Genomic DNA, 19392 nt, shown 5'->3' on the forward strand with positions numbered 1-19392 from the left:
CTATTTTTTTTTTCCATTTTCATATTTGGTCCATTTTTGGTTTGTATGATTCCTATTTTTTTTTCCCCATCTCAGAGACACGCACAACAAACTCACCTATTCGCCGGCACATTCGCACATTTGTTTCTTCAGCTTTTATTCTAGAATATGCACACGTGGAAAAAAGATGAGGACAACGTGAGCGTACCCCAGGTGAACAAGCGGTGCTCCACAAATCACACAGCCAAAAGAAGCGCTGACCGGCGGTACAAACGGGCCCCGGGCACATCAGACACAAACAGCGCCAGCCTGAGACAAGCAGCACACATTTAGAGGTACCAAGAAAGACTTTTAGTGGCGCCGAGCATGCATGCGGGCGGTCGAGAGCAGAGCAGGGCAGGGCTGAAAAATTTGCATATGGGCTTAAATGTGAAAGGCTTTCTTCAAATTTCTTCCCCAGTTCGTTCCCATGTAAACTTTCCCATTTGAAGCATCTTAAATTGTAATTCCCCGCTTGCATTGATGATGGTTTAACAGTCGACGTCAGGAGGCTTGGCCAAGTCAACTTTGGTTTCCTACGACAGACGGACGGACGGACAACCCCCCACCCCTCAGCGAGGCAGCCGAGTGAGCTTATGGCTTTGGGAGAACGCGGGAGTGGCTCACTCACGACGCTCGTTGAAGAATGATTCCAAAAGTAACGTACCTTTTGGAGCGGCGCTTTGGGGGGGCTAGAGCGTGCTGCTGAGAATTTCCGACACTTGGGCGTTGGTCTGGTCGTCCGAGTCGGCATCTTGTCCGGCCGCCCCTTCCGACCTTGCCACGCCCTCATCTGTGAAGATCCTGCGCACGTGGGGTCTCTGCTCTTGAGGGCGCCCCTTGCGGCTCGCCAGGTCGCAGTCCATGCGGCTCGCGTAGATGGCGCCCTGCGACGGCGGTGGCGGGAGGTCCGGCTCGCGCTGCTTGGTGTAGACGCCCTCAGATAACGAGCCCGTTTCCTTGCTGTGTCCCCTCAGCCAGCGCTGGGGCCCGCTGAAATACTGGCCCCGGTGGCTTCTGGAGAGCAGCTTGCGCTTGGAGGGGGGGTTGGGGACGCTGCCTTCCCGCTGGCTCCTGGACAGCGGGGGGGACGGCGACGTGCGGGGGAGCCGCGCGAGGGGCGGGGAGTGGGGCGAAGCCCGGGCAAAAGCGGCCAAGTCTTTGCACTGCGAAGGCGAGCGTGGGAGGAAGGCCGCCACCGCCGCCGCATCTTTGGACTCGTCTGGGCCTGGCGACGGGGGTAGCTCGTTCACAGCCAGGGCGCTGCACCTGGACAAGCAAAGATGAGCAATGAGCTGGGCCATTTGTCATCTGGCTGGAATATTGTCTGGCGTGATTTGAGTTGGATTCAAGCAGTGCGGGACGCTAACCTGAGCTCCAGGATGTGCAGCACGTCAGGGGCACTCCCCCCCAGCGAGCGCAGGGCCTGCGAGGAGAGCGGCTCCGCCTCCCGGGGGCTCAGGGCGTCGCTGGAGTCGTAGTCGCTGTCGGTGGGCAGGAAGACCTCGGATGAAGCGTCTTCATCCCAGCCCGGCGGCGAGTCTGCAAAAGCCACAGAACACTCGTCCGTTCGTCCGTCCAACAAGAATCTCAGAAGATGCCGCTGCTCACCGCTCCTGCATGGCTCGGGCGAGGGCAGGTAGTCCATGGCGGAGGAGGTGGAGTCGGTCTTGCGCTGGCCACCGGCGTGGCTCTCCGTGGCGGGGGCGGCGTCCACCAGGCAGGTAATGGGCACGCCGCCACAGGGCTGCTTGTAGCGGGCGCACTGCAGCGCCTCTGTCAGCCAGCGCAGGTCCCGCCGGCTCTCGTCCAGCTGCTGCCAAAGAAAATTGCGGTGAACTCGGCGTGAGCGGCCGCGCCCCGTGTGCCCGTCCAGCCGAGGCGGCTACCTGGATGTAGTCGAGAATGAGCCCATGGCGGCGCTGAGCAGCAGCCACCTCGTCATCCATGATGGCCTCCCGCAGCGCCTGCTGAGCGATGAGGGCGTCCAGGTCCAGCACGGTGGACAGGCGGCAGTACAAGCTGATCAACTTCTCCTTGTAGCTGCAGAAGTGCGCTGAGGACATGCCGACACGTTGGCGGCCGCGAGCGAGCCAAACCAAATCCTGCCACTACTCAACGCTGACTCGGCGGCACTTACCCAGCTCAAACATCTGCAGTGGCAGGTGCAGGAATCCAGCCAGCGGCGTGTAGGGGTTGGGCTGGCCGGGGGCCGAGCAGACGTCATCGGCGGGCGGCAGCAGCAGTAGGAAGCAGACGCCGTGGCCCGCCTCCACCACTTCTTGACTGTATAGGCGGAAGTGGCAGGCCTGCCCGCAAAAAAGGCCACGTTGGCGCGCCACCCCAAGTGCCGGCGAGCGAGCGGACTGGCGTACCTGCTGCACGCTGAGGTTGAGGTTCTTAAGCAGGGACTGGATGGCTGTCTGGAGCTCGTAGTAGAGCATCGGCCTGTGGCTTTCGGGCCCGGGCCGGGCCTCCTCGCTGCAGTCGTCGCCGCCGGTGGCCGAGAGCGTGCGGATCCAATCCCACTCCTCCCTGGAGACGGCATCCATCCGTCCAGTCGGTCGGTCCCAGCCACATTTGACAGGTCACGAGAAGAGAGTCAGGGAAGCGGCACGATGGACTAGTGGCTTGCTTGCCCGCCCTGCAGTTGTCATTCCATTTCTTGTCTATACATTTGTGCGCTCCCTTCTTTTCCTCCCTCCTTGCTTACTGCCTTCGCTCGCCTCTCTTTGCGTCTAAACTTCCTTCCTGGCATCCTGAAGTGACAAACGTGACAAGATCTCCAGACGGAGCCTGGAAAGCCGGCACCGGCCCGAGACCCACCTGGACACGTTGGCGTTTTCCCGCACACGGACATGACATAGCACATTGGGGGTCCGCTGGGAGACCAGGACCCGGATCTGATCCACCGAGCTGCTGAGCTTCAGGTAGCCCAGGTAGAGGCCCGGCGCCAGGCGCTGGCTGCAGCGGCGCTGGTACGCCACGATGTCCTGCGACGGGGAGAAGGACAAAAAAAAAGGGGGCAATGTCTCCCGCCGCCGCCATCGCATGGGAGGCCAACGTGCTCACCTGCAGCGTGATGACAAGGATGTCGAGGGCGTAAGGTTCCTCGGGCGTGGACAGGGACTTGCGCTGACTCTGCACTTTGGCCAACGGCACCCACTTGCCGCTGAGGAGCGAGTGCTGGCCGTCGGCGTCGCGCGCCGTCACCAGCAGCACGTTGCCGTGGCGATCCTTGATGGGCTCATAGTGGACGCGGCCCAGGTCGTGCGTGCCCAGCAGGTTCTGCAGCTGCCCGGCGGCGCTCAGCATCTTGTGGCGCGCCTGCAGCGTGGACGAGGCCGACGCCGCCGGTGCGCTCTGACGGAGCCAGCGCACGTCCTCCCACATGCACGACAGCTGCGATGCAAGCGAGCCTTTGGTCAAAGCGCGGATGGAGGCGACGGGCAAAAGATAGCGGCAAAGCACTACTTGTGCCTTAGCGCAACTCTGGGCGGCGAGTCATACATTTAGCGCCGGGCGCAATGCTGACCTTGGTGAACCACAGGAAGTCCTGCATCAGGGAGCTGCCGTACGAGTCGTCCACCTCCACGATGGGGATCTGCTCCTCGGCCGTCACCAGCAGTTTGTCTTTGTGGTAGAAGATGGCCGCCAAGTAGATGCCCCTGAAATAGCCCCAAATAAGGCTCGCGCTCCACCGCCAGATGAACGTCCCGATAAATCGCAACGTCAGCGGAATTACTGATCGTTTTGGTGGTGAGCATCAAAATGCTCAGGCCTTCCCGCCCGCTTGTGCTCAACCTTTTATAAAAGGGCAAAACAAACCTTTTCAGTGTCTTCACAAACTTGTTGGAGGAGTTGAAAAGATGTTTGAGGCTTCTGGACACCGACTGCTTCCTGCTGGAGTTCTGCAGCTTGGAAGCATCTGCAGCACAAATGCAAGCCCAGAACATCTTCGGCAAAATTCACTTTCTGCATGCTTGGAAATGCTTCGGGCAAGCGCGAACCGGCGCTGACTGGCGCTGATATGAACGCCGGCTCACCTCCGCAGCAGTCGTGCGCGTGCGTGGCTCGGACTTGCTGTAGGAGGCGCTCCATGGCTTCCGTGTGGCCGCGCCGCCCGGACTCCTGCCCGTCGCTCTCTCGCCAGTCTGATGTCAAGAGAAGGAAAGGAAGAACAAATGTCAAATGGCTTGATGGAGAAAACCATCAGCTCAGTCTCGTGCGCCTTTAGTGGCTCTCCGTCCGCTTTCCATCTGTTCCACTTGGACATTAGTGGAGTGCAATAACAGACGCCCACGCACTATGGCCCTCTCGGCACACACGTGAGCAGGCGCGTAGGCGAGCGCAGACGCAGGTGGAACTTGGTGGCTCGGGGACGTACTGGAAGGAGCGGCAGACGGCGGCAAGGAGCAGGCGGGCGGCCCCCAGCCCTTCATGTTGCAGGCCGACACTCGCACAAAGTACAGGCGACCCTGCGGCGGGACCACGGCAAATGCTCAGCGCCTGGACGGGCCCAGAGGCGGGCAGGCAGGTAGGGTCTCCGGCCTTAAAACGGCTCTGTACCGTGGTGAGGCCGCTGATGGTGCATTTCAAGCTCTGCAGGTTCTCCAGCAGCATCTCTCCGGCCAGCAGGGAGAAATCCTTCAAGCAGCTCCACTCCACTGCAGACACACACACACACACGTAATTGGTTCATTTGTCCTTTGATTTGAAATCAATAGTCCCCAGCGACAATGGCGATGAGGTCGTTAACCTTGCGATTACTCTGCTGCGGGCAACTAAACGCCAGCAACCGTCAACAGACACGCTTGTTCGTAAAGCGCCACCCATGAGCGCTCAAATTGCTGGTGTTGCGCAAGACGCCCCCCAGCCTACCTTTGTACTTGGTGATGACAGTGGGTCGGAGCTGCTGCGGTTCCCGGAAGGTGACGGTCAGCGTGGAGCTGCTGCTGACGCTCAGACGGACCAAAGTGGGCGCCTCGGGGGGGCCTGCGCGCAACGCAAGCACGCTTGAGCCTCCGCCCAGCATCTTTGAACATGCATGCGAGCGTGCGGTCTCACGTGCGTGCCGCAACGCGCCGCTCATGCGCTGGTAGAGCTGGCGCCTCCGCTCCCAGGCCCTCAGCTGCTTGTCGTCCGGCGCTTCGGTGGCGCGGCGCTCTGCCTCGGCCTCCAGAGCCGCCAGGTGGACCTGGCGCCTCTCGGCGCTCACAGCTGTAAGCGCACGGGCTGGCTCAGTCGGGCATCGCTGCCATACCCGCTTTGCGACGGCGTTTGAACTGACTGTGCGGCCCCTCCCTGGCGCCGGCCTTGAGCAGCAACTTTGCCACGTGCGCGTTGTCGCACATGACGGCCACGTCGAGCGGCGTCAGGCCCCGGGCGTCGGGCGCGTTGAGCTCCAGCTCCTCGACCGTCAGGCGGCACAGGAGAAGGCGGACCGTGTCCAGGTCCTGCTGCTCCACCGCCTCAAAGAGGCACTCACTGCCGCCCTGCATGGCCTGCACACAGCGGCCGGCGTGATTTGGTGTGGAGTCATTATCTTTGCCGGCCTCCCGCATCACGTCAGACGAGCGTCCGAATTGCCGTTGGATTATTTGGAGCGCGGACTGACTTGATTGTTATTTGCGAAACGTTGAGCCGTTGCTTGGAAACAAAATGATTTCTATTGTCACCAAGCACGTCTGGCAAAACATAAGTTAGCCAATCGGAGAAGTGAAATGAGGCTAAAGAAAAAGACAAGCGCTGCCGTTTTAACTTGAGGCTTTTGGGGCGTTCCCGGGAAGACGAGCCCCAGACGCGAGCCGGAGGGCATGGCAAAAGGCCGGGCGGGCTGCAAGCGGCTCACCGAGGCCTTGCGAAGGCGATCCGTCTTGCCCAAGAAGGCGGAGTCTTCGAAGGATGACGTGCTTCCTCGCAGCTTCTCCGACAGGTTGCGGTAGAGGCGCTTGGCAGCGTTGGGGGAGGCCGGCTCGCCCGGGACCTTCTTGCCTTGGGACAGCTGCAAGTTCTGCATCTGCTGTGTCATCGCGGCCGGCAGTCGTCTGCAGGCGGGGAGGGGAGGGCGGCCAGCTCAGACGCCAACGGGCAAGCCAATCGCAAACCAAGCAACGCTGCGAGCTCATCCCAACGTTCACATCCGCGCGAGGCGACGCAAGTCTGGTTGAAGCGCCGCTGGTAACCGTGGTAACAGTGGCAGACGGCTTGGCAGTGAACGCCCAGCTCGCATTTGACTAACAACTGACACGTGGCGGCGGCGGATCGTTTAAGTGTTAGCCGCCTGAGCTCATCCGAGTGACAGCGCCTGCTCTCGACTCAAAAGCTGCGCTCAAGTCAACGTCGCCAGTCATCCGTTGATCTCGGCGGAGGACTCACCTGTCCAGGCTGAGCGAGGTGTGGGGGATTCCCGTGTTGAACTCCAGGTCCTGGATCAGAACATCTCCTGCCGCCGCGCGCCGGTTCCACCTCTGAGCCAGTCGCGAGAGCTTGCCGTCCGACCTGCCGACAAACGCAGACAAACGGCCGGCCGGCTTGAGATGAGATGAGCAAGTTGAGCACAGACACATTGCAGACTTGCAGGCAGCACAAAGACATTTCTTTTCAATCTCATGACTTTTTGGGAACCAACGTCAGAACAGCGGCAGCGAGCATACTCACGGCGGAGAATTTCTAAGGCGGCGAGTCAAGCTCCCGAGCGGACTGCCGGCGCATCTCGGCACGTCGCGCAGATGTGGCACCCTCCACCGCGCCACGCGTGGGCGGGCGCACGCACACTGCCGACAACGGCCGCAAACCACAGCAGAGGCCAAGACGGGCGTGATGAGTGGCGCGCAAGCGAGTGAGTGTGCATTGAGGAGGAGCAGAAGCAGAGGACAAGAGTCGAGCAGGAGGAGGCGGGGGAAGAGGAAACGTGTGCTCTGTTGCTGAAGAGCGAGATGAAGCGCACCCAGCGGACCAAACAAACAGGAAAAAAAAAAAGGTAAATTCCAGAGGAGAATTGGCCTCAGGTCAGAAAAATCTGACTGACCAGAGGCGTCAAATTAATTGAGATGCCGTTCATCCCTTCCAGCCTGATGAGGGAGGGCAGTGGTCATTTTTGGGACATTGCTGCTTGATGCTCATGCAAAGTTGTCAACTTTGGGATGGCCAAGAGCCAACGCAATGGCGCGTCTCTAAAGTCAAAGCGGACTGCAACAATGCAGGTTCCCGCCCCCACTGCAGAGGACATCAAGCACTAACGGCAGCGCTAACGGCAGCGCTAACGGCAGCGCTAACAGCAGCGCTAACAGCAGCGCTAACAGCAGCGCAAACAGCAGCGCTAACAGCAGCACTAACGGCAGTGCTCAGCGCTAACATCAGCGCAAATGGGTGCGCAAACAGCAGCGCCAGCTGATTGGCTGCGCAGTTTCCATGACTCCCATTAAAAGGAACAGGTGAACACTGGGGGGGGTGAACTCCCTGAGCAGCATTATATGAAAATAAAATCCAGAAAGATGCTGCAAATGCCACATCACCGTGGAGTCGCATTCCATCATTTCTTTGCACTCTTAGTTGCCGTGCATTTTGACATCGCAATTGGCCACGATTCACCATTCTGTCGGAAAGCCAAAGACACCACTTGCATGAGTGCGTGCGTGCACGTTTGCCTTCTGAACCGGCACCTTTGGGAGCGCGACAAAATTACTCACATCAATCAAAGGTGGCAGCGGTGGCAGCATTAGTGCCTGCCAAGGTGTTGCACCAAGCCGCGCCAACGCCATTTGGAGCCGCCTTTTCCACTTCCGCAAGTCAACAGCGGTGGCAAATTCAAATGTTGGAGCGCCGGCCGTCAAAACAGTATGCGGCCTTTTCGGGTCGTGCTGATCAAGATCCCGTCTCGCGGTCGTTGATTCATCACTCGGCTCCGGGCGGGGCGGAAAGGCAAAGCGGTAGCCGACGCAATAAAAGGAGCAAAGCGGCGGCACTGTACTTAGTGTTGCAGCCATCGCCATGGTAACAAGTAGCCAGAGGCTAGAGAGGACTTAAAGGACCAAGGTTGCCAATGCGGCAACTGTCAAGCGGCCAAAGGAAAAGAAACAAAGCTGTACTGCAAAAACTCATGGACACTTGAGGGACGCTTCATTAGGGACACCAAGAGTCCAATCATTCAGTCCGGAGGCCGCAACTTACTTTTTTCTGGGGTCGAATCTACTCGGCGTTCCCAGACTCTGCGGAAGGCACACAAGAGAGAAAGACGGCTTCAGAAGCACGTTCACAGTTGCTGGTTTTGATAAATTTTATAAAAATTTTGCATCGGCCAAAGCGGACGATGCCAGCCATACAGGTCAAACGGCGGTCCATGTCACAAAGGTGAGGAGGAGCCGAAGCTTTGGGGGATTTTCCAGGCGGCCTGTGTACGCGTGCGTGCATGTGTGCTTGGGAGCCCCGTGTCAGCGCGCTACCTGCGTTGCCGGGAAATGCATGACACGCCGCGACGGCAGCTTGCGTTGCTAACCGGGTTGCCTTCCAAAATGTGCGCTCAAGTGAAAACCATGTCAAGTGCAGGCCACGCTCAAAAACAAAGCTACAAAGTGTCATTTTTGATTTTGAAGCTCTGTTAGCTCTTACATCATGACACACGCCGAAGATGCTCTTTTGGGCAATTCCACACAGTTTATCTTCAAGCGCTGGTGGGTGGTACGACGGCTGCAATTACGGCCTTGCTAATTGCAGCTTGTAGTGTTTGGCAGCATGGTAGGCGCACCACATCCACAACATGCTTTGCTTTCCATTGTCAAAAATGTGACGCAGCCAAAGAAAAGAAAAAGACCGCACTCGCCAGACGAGACCACGCGGCTCATTTCATCCCCATTTTCGGAAGGTACGACAAAGCTAACGTGCCTTTGGTTGCCTGGCAATGGCCGCCAAACACCCCAACGGCCTTTTGGCCCCTAGTGAACACGAGACTTGAGCCTCCCGTTTGGCCAACGGGCCACTCTGCCTGGTTGGTGCTTCCAAATCTAACACGAGGCCTCTGTGCGCTCAGCCGGTGACTCACGTGGATGTTGCGCAGCAGCTTCAGGTGTCGTCGCTCGGTGCCGGCCGGCCGCAGCAGTCGCTCGTCCGCCGACAGCGTTTTCCTGACGGCCGCCCGCTCAGCAGTCCCACCCCGGGCCACGCGCCGGCCCCTTACCGCTTGGGCCGGGCCGTCCTCCTCCTCTTCATCAGGCTCGGATGACAGCAGGGAACCTGGACAGGGGAAACCAGAGATGGTCGGTGTCACTCGACACGCTCCGAATGAAATGAAACTGATCTTGTTCGACTTGACAACAACTGCTGGGCTCGGGAATTCATTCCAAATCAATCGTGGCCCTGCGCAGAAAGGTTGGAGCAACCTATAAGAAACGAGTTGGACATTTTACCTTCAATTGCTGATTTCCACTCTGAAGCTCAAACGCTCACCAGATCTGTCAGATTTCAATGGGAGGTTTGTCTCTCTCTGCTGGACAGATGAGTTACCAAAAAACCCACCAGCACAACCATTCTTTAGGGAATAGGTTTTAAGCTGAACTTAATGTATTATTTTTCCAAGAAAAAAATGTAAACAACAAAACAAGTTTTTTTGGGGGGGAGGGGGTGCGCAATGGCTAAATTAAGGCCGCAAATCTCACAGACTTCTCAAATGTAATTGCCGGATGCAGACCCAATTGGCCCGCAGACGATGGGCCGCACTTTGTCCACTCCTGACCAGACCGGAAAAGAGATTCTTGGCACAAGTTTTACCAAAGATGCACAACAGGAAACTCATTAACGTTCCGACGACGGGTGGTGCTGACGAGCGCCGTGAGCGATACAGGAAGTCTCTGAGCGTGCATGTTTGGACTCAACATTCTTCACTTGTCCACACATCCGCTTTGACCTTCAGCCCCATTGAGACGCTAACACGACCCCCCCCCCCCCCCCCCCCCCCCCTCCTTCCCATCCCACAAGACGGGCATTTGGATAAGCAAACCGAGACGGTTCCTCACTGAAAGATGAAGAATCAGGATTCAACAACTAGCATGCTGTTTTGACCCACCTGCGGACTTCCAGCGAAGACCTCCGGGACCGGCGGCCAGACGGCGGCGCTTCCCGATGCTGACGGCGGCGGCGGACGTGGACGAGAGGACAGGCGGCGACATCGGGTAGGGTGTCTCTTGGCCCGTGGCGGCGGCCCTCTCAGCCGTCCTGCTGTAAAGTCAGTCAGTTGCTTCATTGCGCTGTATGTTGTTGACATCCGACACGGAGTTGTGTCCAATATTACGTCCGTTATTATGTCGATGATGCTCTGTCGTAATCTGTCGATTGGGACTGTGAAGGGGATCAAAGTTTGGGAGCGCATCTTAGTCCTGAGGCGTTCGTGCCTCAATGTCAACTCTTCACGTCAGCGAGCATTTGGGGGAGTCCCATTTTTTTTTCTTTGGCTGAATTCTGAGCCCAAACTGGAGATAAAATGCCACGAAGGACGGAAACTCCAGCCGTGTTTTTTTTGCGGGTCAGACCGCCATTTGGATGCTGCCTCAAAATATTGGCTGGTCGAGCGGTTGCAAAAAAAAGCGTCACGCCTTCCTACCTGGCGTCCAACACCGAGTAGCTGCGACTTCGCCACGAGCGCCGCTCACAACTGCCCTTTTGTTTCCTGCGCAGGACAAAGTTCAGCAGCTCGCTCCAAGTCAACATGACAGACGGCGCTGTTATCAAGTGGGAAGGCGGAACCAACTGCATGGGAAACGAGACCTTGGGAAGATGGTGGCGGCAATGGCGGCGCTTATCAAGCCATCAGCTCTTTGTGGCAGCCTGAAAAGAAAAGGCAACCAGAGCAGGCGCCATCGCCACCGCCTGGATCCCGCTAAATATATTCACGTAGGTCAACGGGTCAAGAACACCCCGCGGGCTCAAACTAACAACTAATAGAAATGTTTCAAGTTGGCCGGGCCGGACCGAGGAACGGAGCGGCGTCATAACATGTCAGTCGTGTGACCCAGTCTGCCAGATTTCAATTCACCTTTGATCTTTTTTTTTTTTTTTTTTTTTACCTGTGAGCAGACGAGGGCGAAGGGGCCCGGGCGGAATCCAAGAGTCTGGGCAGCAGCAGCGAGGAGGGCATGCACAGCCACGTCTCCAGGTCCGACAGCTTGGAGCAGCTCAGCATCTCCAGAACGCTGCTCGACAGACGACAAGTTTGGTCGAGCCACGCCACGGAAAGCGCCCGCAACGCCAACGTACCTCTCCTCTCCCGCCGCCTGGACGTCGTCGTCATCTTTGTCGTCAGCCGCTCGGAAGACGAAGGACATGCGGGAGTCTCGCAAGGACGACAGCGGGCGGGGACTCTCAGAATCCACCGACATCTTGGCCCATATCTGCATGCACAAGAAGAGCAGCGGGGAGCCGGCGCTGGGTCGATCGCTTCTTAGCATGACAAGTGATTGACGCTTCAGGAAGAAACTAATTTGATCAATATATGACGTCATATGTGATTGGTACTTTTTGCCCCGCGGTTGGCTGGCAACCAGTTCCTCACCTGCCCCTAAGACTGCTGGACTAAGCTCCAGTACGCCCGAGAACCTCGAGAGAAGTGCTTCGAAAGATGAATGAAAAAAAATCAGCACAAAAAAAAAACGTCTTTGTATCTCCGATTCAAAACATGTGTTGACGAGCGGCGTTAAGGACACGTGCGGTGCGGCATGAGACGTCCCACGTGGAATGACGTGTACCGGTGTGCAGTGACGAACTTGGCAAGACTGACGGTCAAGACAAGCTGACTTTGGCGGTTTTTTCTTGGTGTTGTTTCAGCGTCGCCGCTCAACTTGGCGTGCAGTTGCCACTCGCGCACTTTCGTCAACCGTAAACTGGCGTGTGACGTCAGGACACCAAACGACGTACGAGGAGCCAGTCAGGGCTCCAAGACAAACTTTCAAAACTTCGAAACGTCTTGCGACATAAATCCTGTCGAACGTTTCTGAGAAATTTGGAGCGAGCTAGCGGTTCGAAGCCGGGCGGTTCGGCTTGGAAAGAGCTGCCGCTGCTGCTTGTATCGTTCCTTACCGTCCTGCAGCGGCGTCCTTTAGTCGGCGTCCTCGATGCGGCTTGCCTGCCTGCTCTTCCCAGAGCGCCAACATCTGCTCCGGCTGCGCTGTGGACTGCTAACGTGTCTTTTGTCCTGCCTGCTCCGAGTAAAACATCCCCAAAATTACGGAGCAGGCTCACATTTCATTGCGGTATCTCCACCGCACGAAGGCTTGCCTGGCCCAGTGCGTCCCAGTTGGGCCAACAACATCTGGGGGCCCGGCCCGCGATGATCCCGCCCACACGGCGGCCAAGCCAAGCGCCTTCTTCGGGCTCTTGGCCAGCCGCGGAAACCGCCGCCGAACACAAGTCAAACGGCCCAAAGTGGCTCCTTGTGTCGCACGCTTGCTGCAAGAGTTCAAGTCCAAGTGAGCTGGAGCATTGGAGGGGGGGCGACAAAAATTCACTTGCGAGGGAGGATTCAAGGAGGGGAAAGACGGGTGCACTTGGAGGTGCAAGGACACTTGGCGGAGAGCTCGGGAAAAGTGGCATGGAAAAAAAATGAGCAAAGTAAAAAAAGAAATGAGAGGAGGGAAGGGAGACGAGAAGATTCTCGTTCCCAATTGCTTTGAAGCTGAAATGAGGAGTGGGCGGGGGAAACCGGCTTCAGCCCAACAGATCAAATCTGACAGGAAAGACGCGCGCGTGCGCAAATATCTTCATGTCTAGTCATTACTGCTCCCATTCAATTTCTTTAATTCTTATTCGTGCGTCCCCGCTGTGCTGCCATTCAGATTCCCGATTATTGTTTGAGCACGCAATCACGACGAGGCCCCTCCCCAAGTGCATAGGTGGGCGTCAAGTCCAAATGTAGGATTGCGCACCTTGATTGTAGTACCGCCACTGGCCATGCAGGCAGCACTGAGCAAAGAGCAAAAACAAACAAACATGGAAACTGGTTCTTCCCACACAGCAGAGTAGCAGCAGCTGTTCGAAGTTGTATGCTCATTTTATTGGCCCAAACCTGAGAGGTATAAAAATAAAAAATAAAAGTGGGTCTTGGGCTTGCTGCATGGCTGCATGCCATGTCCTCTCGTCCGAGTCCACCGTGCGGGCCGTGACGTCACAAAGCCTGTCCGACTCGTGGATGCCAAGTCTTTGGGTGCCGTCAAGTCCTTTGTTACGGTCCACTTTATTCCTTGCTGCGTGGGGGCCGCCGGTCTATATAGAAATCAGAGCTGCGTGCGTCCGTGCGTGGTCTCTCCTTCCTTGCATGCTCTCGACCATCTCTTGAGCTCAGGTCGTCCATCTTAAGCACCCCAGAGTTAGTTGTTTATTTATTTGAGGATGTTCGTGGTGGTACAAAGCCGGCAGCTGTCCGAGAACGATCGCAGACTTTTGGCGATGCAGGCCCTGTGCAGGACCCCCGACCAGGTGGCCTCCTTCCTCCCGGTGCTGGTGGAGTCCCCGCCGTTGCTGCCTCCTCTTCCGCCACCTGCTGCTGCTGCTCGTGGGCCGGCCTCGCTTCCTCCTCCCTCCGTCGCCGCCTCCTCTTCCACGCGCAGGCCCGCCGCCCGCTGGAGCGCCAAACCGCGCACTGGCCCACAGATTCAGTAAACGCAACAAAAACATCATCATGATGAGAATGCTTTGTGCATGCGTGCGCGCGCACGAAGCCGTTTAAGGCCAAAATAGTGGACGGAATTGTCCGTGCGCGTTAGAGTAAAACGATTGGAGAGGCCAACTCTTTATTGAAACAACACTTGGTCAACAACTTGAGGGCAAAGGAAACTAGTAGGATATGAAGTGCTTGACTTGAACTCAAGTTTTGCGCAGGAACGTGACGTCATCGGTGAAGCTGGGCTGCGATCTGGATCTGGAGTTCATCGCTCGGAACTCGTGGAACGTGCAGCACCTCTCAACGGTAGCACAAAGATTAGCAGGATTTTTTGTTTTTCGTAACAAGCTTCCACAGGTGGCCAAAAACCTGACGTTTCACAAGAAAGGTCAATGTCAAATGTCAATCTCCAAAGGCTAACTGGGCTAATGAGAACTTGCGCCCAGCAACCGTGTTGACTTTTGACGACGTTTCGCTGGCTTGTCATTGAGCTTCGGCTTCCTGCTGTGCGGCAGGTCTTCAAGTCGCTCGTCATGAAGATCCGCAAGCCGCAGACCACGGCCAGGATCTTCCAGTCGGGAATCCTTTTCTGCACAGGAGCCAAGAGGTCCGTGCGGGCCGGCGTGCATGTCCGTCTGTCTGTCCGTTGGCGATGGGTCGAATCAGGGCCTTTTGTTGACTTGCAGCGAGGACGAATCTCGGGTGGCTGCCAGGAAGTTTGCCTTCAAAATCCTGAAACTGGGCTACCCGGTACGCTTCCTGGACTTCAAGGTGCTCAACATCGGCGGCACATGCAAAACCTTCCCCATCAATCTGGAGGATCTCTTCTCGGCCAACCAGGATCACTGCAGGTCAGCTCGAAGCCTCCTCACCGCACCATCAAACAGCAGTCGACTAGCTTAATGCTAACACGTAATGGGTCTGCTAATGAAAGGGAGCATTTGGGCAGCTTTTGGTGTTGCTTCGGTGCTTACGTGCTCCGTTTGGATTGTTTCTTTGTGTTTGCTCAGTTACGAACCGGAGCTGTTTCCCGCTCTGCAGTACAACTTCCGGCCCGGCATGACGGCGTCCATCTTTTCCTCCGGCTCCGTCTCACTGGTCGGTAAGTCAATCGGGTCACAGCGAAGAGCTTTGAGTGTCATCGAGAGCTGAAAACTCGTGATGGCTATGAGCTCAAAAGCGGGCCAGGAGAAACGCTACCTAGCGCTTTACGAGAATAGCAAATGTGGCTGGCCCGGCCGACCCGAGCGCTCACCACATTTCCCGTTTCACGCGGCAGGGGCTAAAACGGAGGACGAATTCTACCGAGCCTTCGGAACCCTGGACGCCATCCTGAAAAACTTCCGGAGGACATGAATAAACCACCCCTCCCACTTGCGACAGTCGCCTGCGTTCTTAGTGTTAACGTACCATTAGCCGTGGCACCGTCGCTTATGCCTCCCCTGAAATAAAAGCATATAATATATCCACAGCATTACATCATATATCATGATGCCACTTAACTGAACATCTGTTGTCACACCGACGCTCAAACCGGAGCAATCTTTGATTGAGCAAAGTGTTGCTTTGCTGCTAATTTATTTTTTAGCTCGAATGATCAACAATTACAAGTTGCATTGTGATTGTTGATGTGCGCCTGCTGTCTTTTTGTTGAGATGTAATTGTTGTTAAGATGTAATAAAGTGCAAAAAGTAAAAAAAAAAAATTAAAAAAAGGAAGTGTATTTTGTACTACCGCCACTAGATAGCGCCAGAGTTTAGCAAATCAACTTTGGATACTTCAACCTCAAGGAGTCTAAAAAAGGTGTCCTTTTTACAACTACCACTAGATAGGGCTAGAGACCAACGATGCGGTCCGGAAAGGAAAGCTGCACACTTGCCCCAGGCGGCCAAGAGGTGCACACAATTCGTAGCGGCAAAATTGCCATCAAAGTCAAGTCAAAGCGGAAAATATGGTATTGTTTTTCTTATAATAAAACAATTGAATTTGTTTTTGGCTTCATTGACTCATTCCAAACTGCCACTTCATGATTTTACATGGCCATTTGATGGAACTCTTTTGGTTCAGTACATAAATCCAGCTTTAGATGAGGTGACCCCTGTACTCACCCCGGATCAAAAGGCCTGCCCACCCATTCCTCTCCACCTTCTCCTGCTGCTGCACAAGTAAATCCTGTTGAGGATTTAAACATGAAAAGGGGGCTTGGGGTGTGGAGGGGTGGGGGGGCAGGCCAGATGTTCCCAGTTGGATGGCGAACACGGAAATGAGGAGCGGCTTCTGTTGTCTCTTTAACCCCTTCCACAACAGCTTTCAGAGCGCCGACCACATGGTCAAGGACATGTGACCCGCCTCAGCTGCAGACCACTTTTCCCGCAAAGTGTCCTTGGTGCACCCAGATTCAATTGCGGACATTATCTTCTCAAGTGTAAGCAAATAAACACATTTTCTGTTACAAGTTTCAGTCACGAGTAAGCCTTGTGATCGTTTGCACCGGCAAGGTGAAGGCAGGAGAGAGTTAAAAGTTGCTGCTCTACATGTGGAGGAGGCGGCATGGGAGGGGGAGGAGGAGGAGGAGGAGGAGGAGGAGGGTGAGCCGTTTTCCATCGCTCGTGCTCTTCACTCTGACTTTGGGGAAGTGGCGAGCAAGCGTGGAAACAGCGAGATGAAGAAGGCCACGCAGTGGTGAGTTGCCACTTTGTTCTTCCGGGCTCAGCTTTGGGAAAGCGGCTAAAACATCTTTTGAGCACCGCAGAACGTCACAAAAGTGTGAAGGGATGATCATGCCTGATGCCACCTAGTGGACGAGGGCTTGATTGTCCCGCTTGTCACAATACGTCAGTGTCTTAGATAGACGAGTTTGCTCTCTCACCGTGGTTGCAATTGCCGCCGTTGCAGCCGCTCCGTCATCGGCCGATGAAGATGTCCCAACTCTTCCTGGCAGAAGACGGCAACCTGGCCACTTTCTCCTACGAGAAGCTGAGCTCGGGTGCAGCCCCACGGGTGAATGAGGCGCAGCTCCTGAGCGCGGCCACCGGGGGCGCCGCGGTATCCTGCCACCGCTGTGCGGCGCCTTTCGGCGCGGTGGCGCTGATCGCCGGCGCGGCGGTGACGGCCGTGGCCTACGCCTTCAACTCACACGGCTCCATCATCTCCATCGTGGGGCTGGCGCTGCTGGGGTCCGGACTGGGCTCGCTGGGGGCCGGAGTCGCCTGCCGGAGGCTCGGGATGCGCGGCAAGGGGGACCGCGGTAGAAGGGAGAGCCAGGCCGACCTCGTGATTGGGCAGTGAGACTAAAGCGCCCGCCAGATGCTGGGCAACTTGAAATCCTCCGGCAGTTGATGGCGGTGCACGTGCTCCTCAAGGGCCCTTCCTCGACCCAACACCTTTACGAAGGACTCGGATCGTCTGCAAATAGAATGGCCTGCTCATTCTCTCGTAGGTACATCAGAACTATTGCTTTAATGTCGCCCCGTGTGTGTGTGTGTGTTCTGGTCTTTTGGAGACAAACTTGATCTTTGGCCACCATATTTTTTTATGTAAACACGCACAAATGCCAGCCAAATACTAAGCTTTCCTGCCGGTGGTTTATTATTATTCATAATAATAAAAATACTGGAGTGTATTTTTATTTTTCGCGCCTTATTTATTCCTGCGCCCTGATGCACACCTGGATGCTTTTCTGTGAATAAAGTAACCAGAAGTTGGTGTTCCGTTTATGTTCATGATCTGGGTGCGGCACGCTCAATTCTTGCAAGCTGCTGACTCGATCGCGGCACCAGAGCGGCCCCGCGATCAAGTCGAGGATTGCTCTACTTTTGGGTCGCGTCGAAGGGGATATCCCATCTGTGCCCTCCCTTCCTGAGGTGTCTAATCACCCCCCAGACTCCCGGGCGGAAAAGGCCTGGCACGCAAGGAGACTAGATGAAAAGGACAGAGGAAGAGGAAGACGTCCACGCCCGCCACCTCAACTTTGACCTTCGCAGGAGGGCGGCTCGGCCCCCAAAGCGGTGCCGAAAACAAGCAGGCGGCCTTGCTCAGCCACTTGATTGACAACTTCTGTATTTTCTGCCTTTGAGTTCTAAAAGTCAGGTCCGACCCTGGCAGGAGCCCTGAATGGTAACGAGACAGGAAGTTCACATTGTGTTTGAGAAGAATGGTGCCCCCCTTTTGGGGATGGCGACTGAGCATGAGGGACGTCACACTGACCAATGGCCAGGCCAGGATCAGCAACGGAAAAAGCCAGAAAGAGCATCTATGTTGTTCTTTTTGTTGTTGTCCAGGCTTGCGTTTGTTGGCTTTGGTGCTTCCTGTATCTTTATCGCAACGTGACGGCCAATGGAAATGGCTAAATCCTAGGGCCCGACTCGCCATAGGAAGAATTTGCGGCGGGCGTTGTCGGGCGGCCTGGCAGTGGGCCACCGAGCGCAGCTTAAGTTATTAAAAGTGAGCAGCTTTCACCATTGGTTGCTGACATGGAAGCTGGGATTAATTCCCATCCAGGGCGGGCAGCCACCGTGCCTCTCATTTGATGTGTGGCCACCCCACCGGACACATCACCTCGCCTTGCCCTACCCAGCCCTGCCCTGCCCGGGACCCTCGGGTCACGCTATGAAGCGTCAGCATGGGTTTCATGGAATTCTACCTGGAAATTGACCCGGTCACGCTCAACCTGATCATCCTGGTGGCCAGCTATGTCATCCTGCTACTGGTTTTTCTCATCTCCTGCATCCTATACGACTGCCGGGGGAAGGATCCTACGAAGGAGTACGCCCCCGATAATGCCCCGCCGGCCCCAGGCCAGTCGCCCATCCGCCTGGTGGTCATGCAGAACTCGCCCGCCTCCGCCCGCTACGAGCCCGAGGCGCCCACGCCCGACCTGAGCCGAGATCGCGAGAAGAGGAGCACCCTGGTGTGAGGGATCGGAGGGCGGCGGCGAGGATGTCCGAAGCGGGCTACTTCAGCACCGCGGTCAGAGCCAAATAGGAACGCGACAGCGATGGATGGCCAACGGGGCCAAAATGCTGCCCCGTGTGGATGGACCCATGCGGACAAAAAGCTGGCAGCGACCTTTGACTTGTTTAAGGACAATTTGCAGCAATGGGGGGGGGCGTTTTTTGGCAATCGTAACGCCCTCAAAAACCTCTTTGCAGCAATTTGCATCCCGAGAGTAGGAGCCATATGCCAGAGCGTCACGTCCACCAAGGCGATAACATCATGTTTTATCAGATTCATTCTCATGCGGAAAACATAAAAAGGTGGATAAAAAGGACACGGGGAGGCTAAAAGGGACAAAAAAGATGAAAATGAGGAAATTATTTTTGCGCAACGACAGGAGGGACTGCGTGTCGCCAAATCCTCTTACGTAAAGCGGCCCAGTGTGGCCTGCCAATCATCCATCAGAGCAATTGCACAATTATCGTCCATGTCTGTGGATTATTGTCTGCCTGCCTGCCGGAGGCAGCGTATTAAAAATGTGTTTGTGCTTTTTTGTCCGTCCACCCGGTTGATCGTCCGTCCGTCCGTCAGAAGCTTACGTAAACCTGCAAACACCCAAAGCCCCGACGATGATGACATCGCTCGTGCTTCCGCATCAGGGTGCTTCATTCCATGTCCATTTTCATCATTTTCAATTTGAAGCGGCTGTTTGTATTTGTCAATTCAGATCAATGCAGCAAATTTGAGCAAATGAATTAAAGGCCCCTGATGATCACAAATGACTTGGATCTTTT

At 56.0% G+C, this 19392-nt stretch overlaps 4 protein-coding genes across 10 annotated transcripts; 3 read left to right on the top strand and 1 right to left on the bottom strand.

Moving 5' to 3' along the window:
- Window positions 1-115: 115 nt before the first annotated feature.
- On the bottom strand, window positions 116-12430 carry ankfn1a (ankyrin repeat and fibronectin type III domain containing 1a). Of its 7 annotated transcripts, none has more exons than XM_049758610.1 (27): window positions 12283-12430; window positions 12085-12203; window positions 11266-11399; window positions 11076-11201; window positions 10777-10836; window positions 10613-10678; window positions 10079-10230; window positions 9059-9249; window positions 8191-8228; window positions 6397-6519; window positions 5870-6065; window positions 5309-5522; window positions 5086-5238; window positions 4900-5013; window positions 4588-4685; window positions 4406-4496; window positions 4065-4172; window positions 3847-3946; window positions 3554-3686; window positions 3091-3420; window positions 2845-3011; window positions 2394-2553; window positions 2159-2327; window positions 1908-2074; window positions 1630-1834; window positions 1389-1560; window positions 116-1287 (listed from the first exon to the last, which is right to left on the bottom strand). In XM_049758610.1, exons 1-27 carry the CDS (start codon window positions 12314-12316, stop codon window positions 711-713), a joined length of 4197 nt encoding a protein of 1398 aa, XP_049614567.1. In that variant the 5' UTR covers window positions 12317-12430; the 3' UTR covers window positions 116-710. The 7 variants fall into 7 exon arrangements, with proteins under 7 accessions (XP_049614567.1, XP_049614564.1, XP_049614565.1 ...); XM_049758607.1 differs by having other exon boundaries at window positions 116-288; window positions 686-1287; window positions 1389-1834; XM_049758608.1 differs by having other exon boundaries at window positions 1389-1831.
- A 962-nt stretch (window positions 12431-13392) lies between these two features.
- On the top strand, window positions 13393-15142 carry LOC125991124 (uncharacterized). Its single transcript, XM_049758721.1, has 6 exons — window positions 13393-13658; window positions 13882-13969; window positions 14179-14270; window positions 14350-14514; window positions 14674-14765; window positions 14943-15142. Exons 1-6 carry the CDS (start codon window positions 13393-13395, stop codon window positions 15017-15019), a joined length of 780 nt encoding a protein of 259 aa, XP_049614678.1. The 3' UTR covers window positions 15020-15142.
- Window positions 15143-16225: 1083 nt separating this feature from the next.
- On the top strand, window positions 16226-17368 carry LOC125991134 (transmembrane protein 100). The gene is made up of 2 exons (XM_049758730.2): window positions 16226-16345; window positions 16559-17368. Exon 2 carries the CDS (start codon window positions 16577-16579, stop codon window positions 16949-16951), a length of 375 nt encoding a protein of 124 aa, XP_049614687.1. The 5' UTR covers window positions 16226-16345; window positions 16559-16576; the 3' UTR covers window positions 16952-17368.
- Window positions 17369-17704: 336 nt separating this feature from the next.
- smim36 (small integral membrane protein 36) lies at window positions 17705-19392 on the top strand. The gene has a single exon (XM_049758734.2). It carries the CDS (start codon window positions 18285-18287, stop codon window positions 18576-18578), a length of 294 nt encoding a protein of 97 aa, XP_049614691.1. The 5' UTR covers window positions 17705-18284; the 3' UTR covers window positions 18579-19392.

Source organism: Syngnathus scovelli, chromosome 21, assembly GCF_024217435.2.
Source record: "Syngnathus scovelli strain Florida chromosome 21, RoL_Ssco_1.2, whole genome shotgun sequence".
NCBI classification, from domain to species: Eukaryota; Metazoa; Chordata; class Actinopteri; order Syngnathiformes; family Syngnathidae; genus Syngnathus; species Syngnathus scovelli.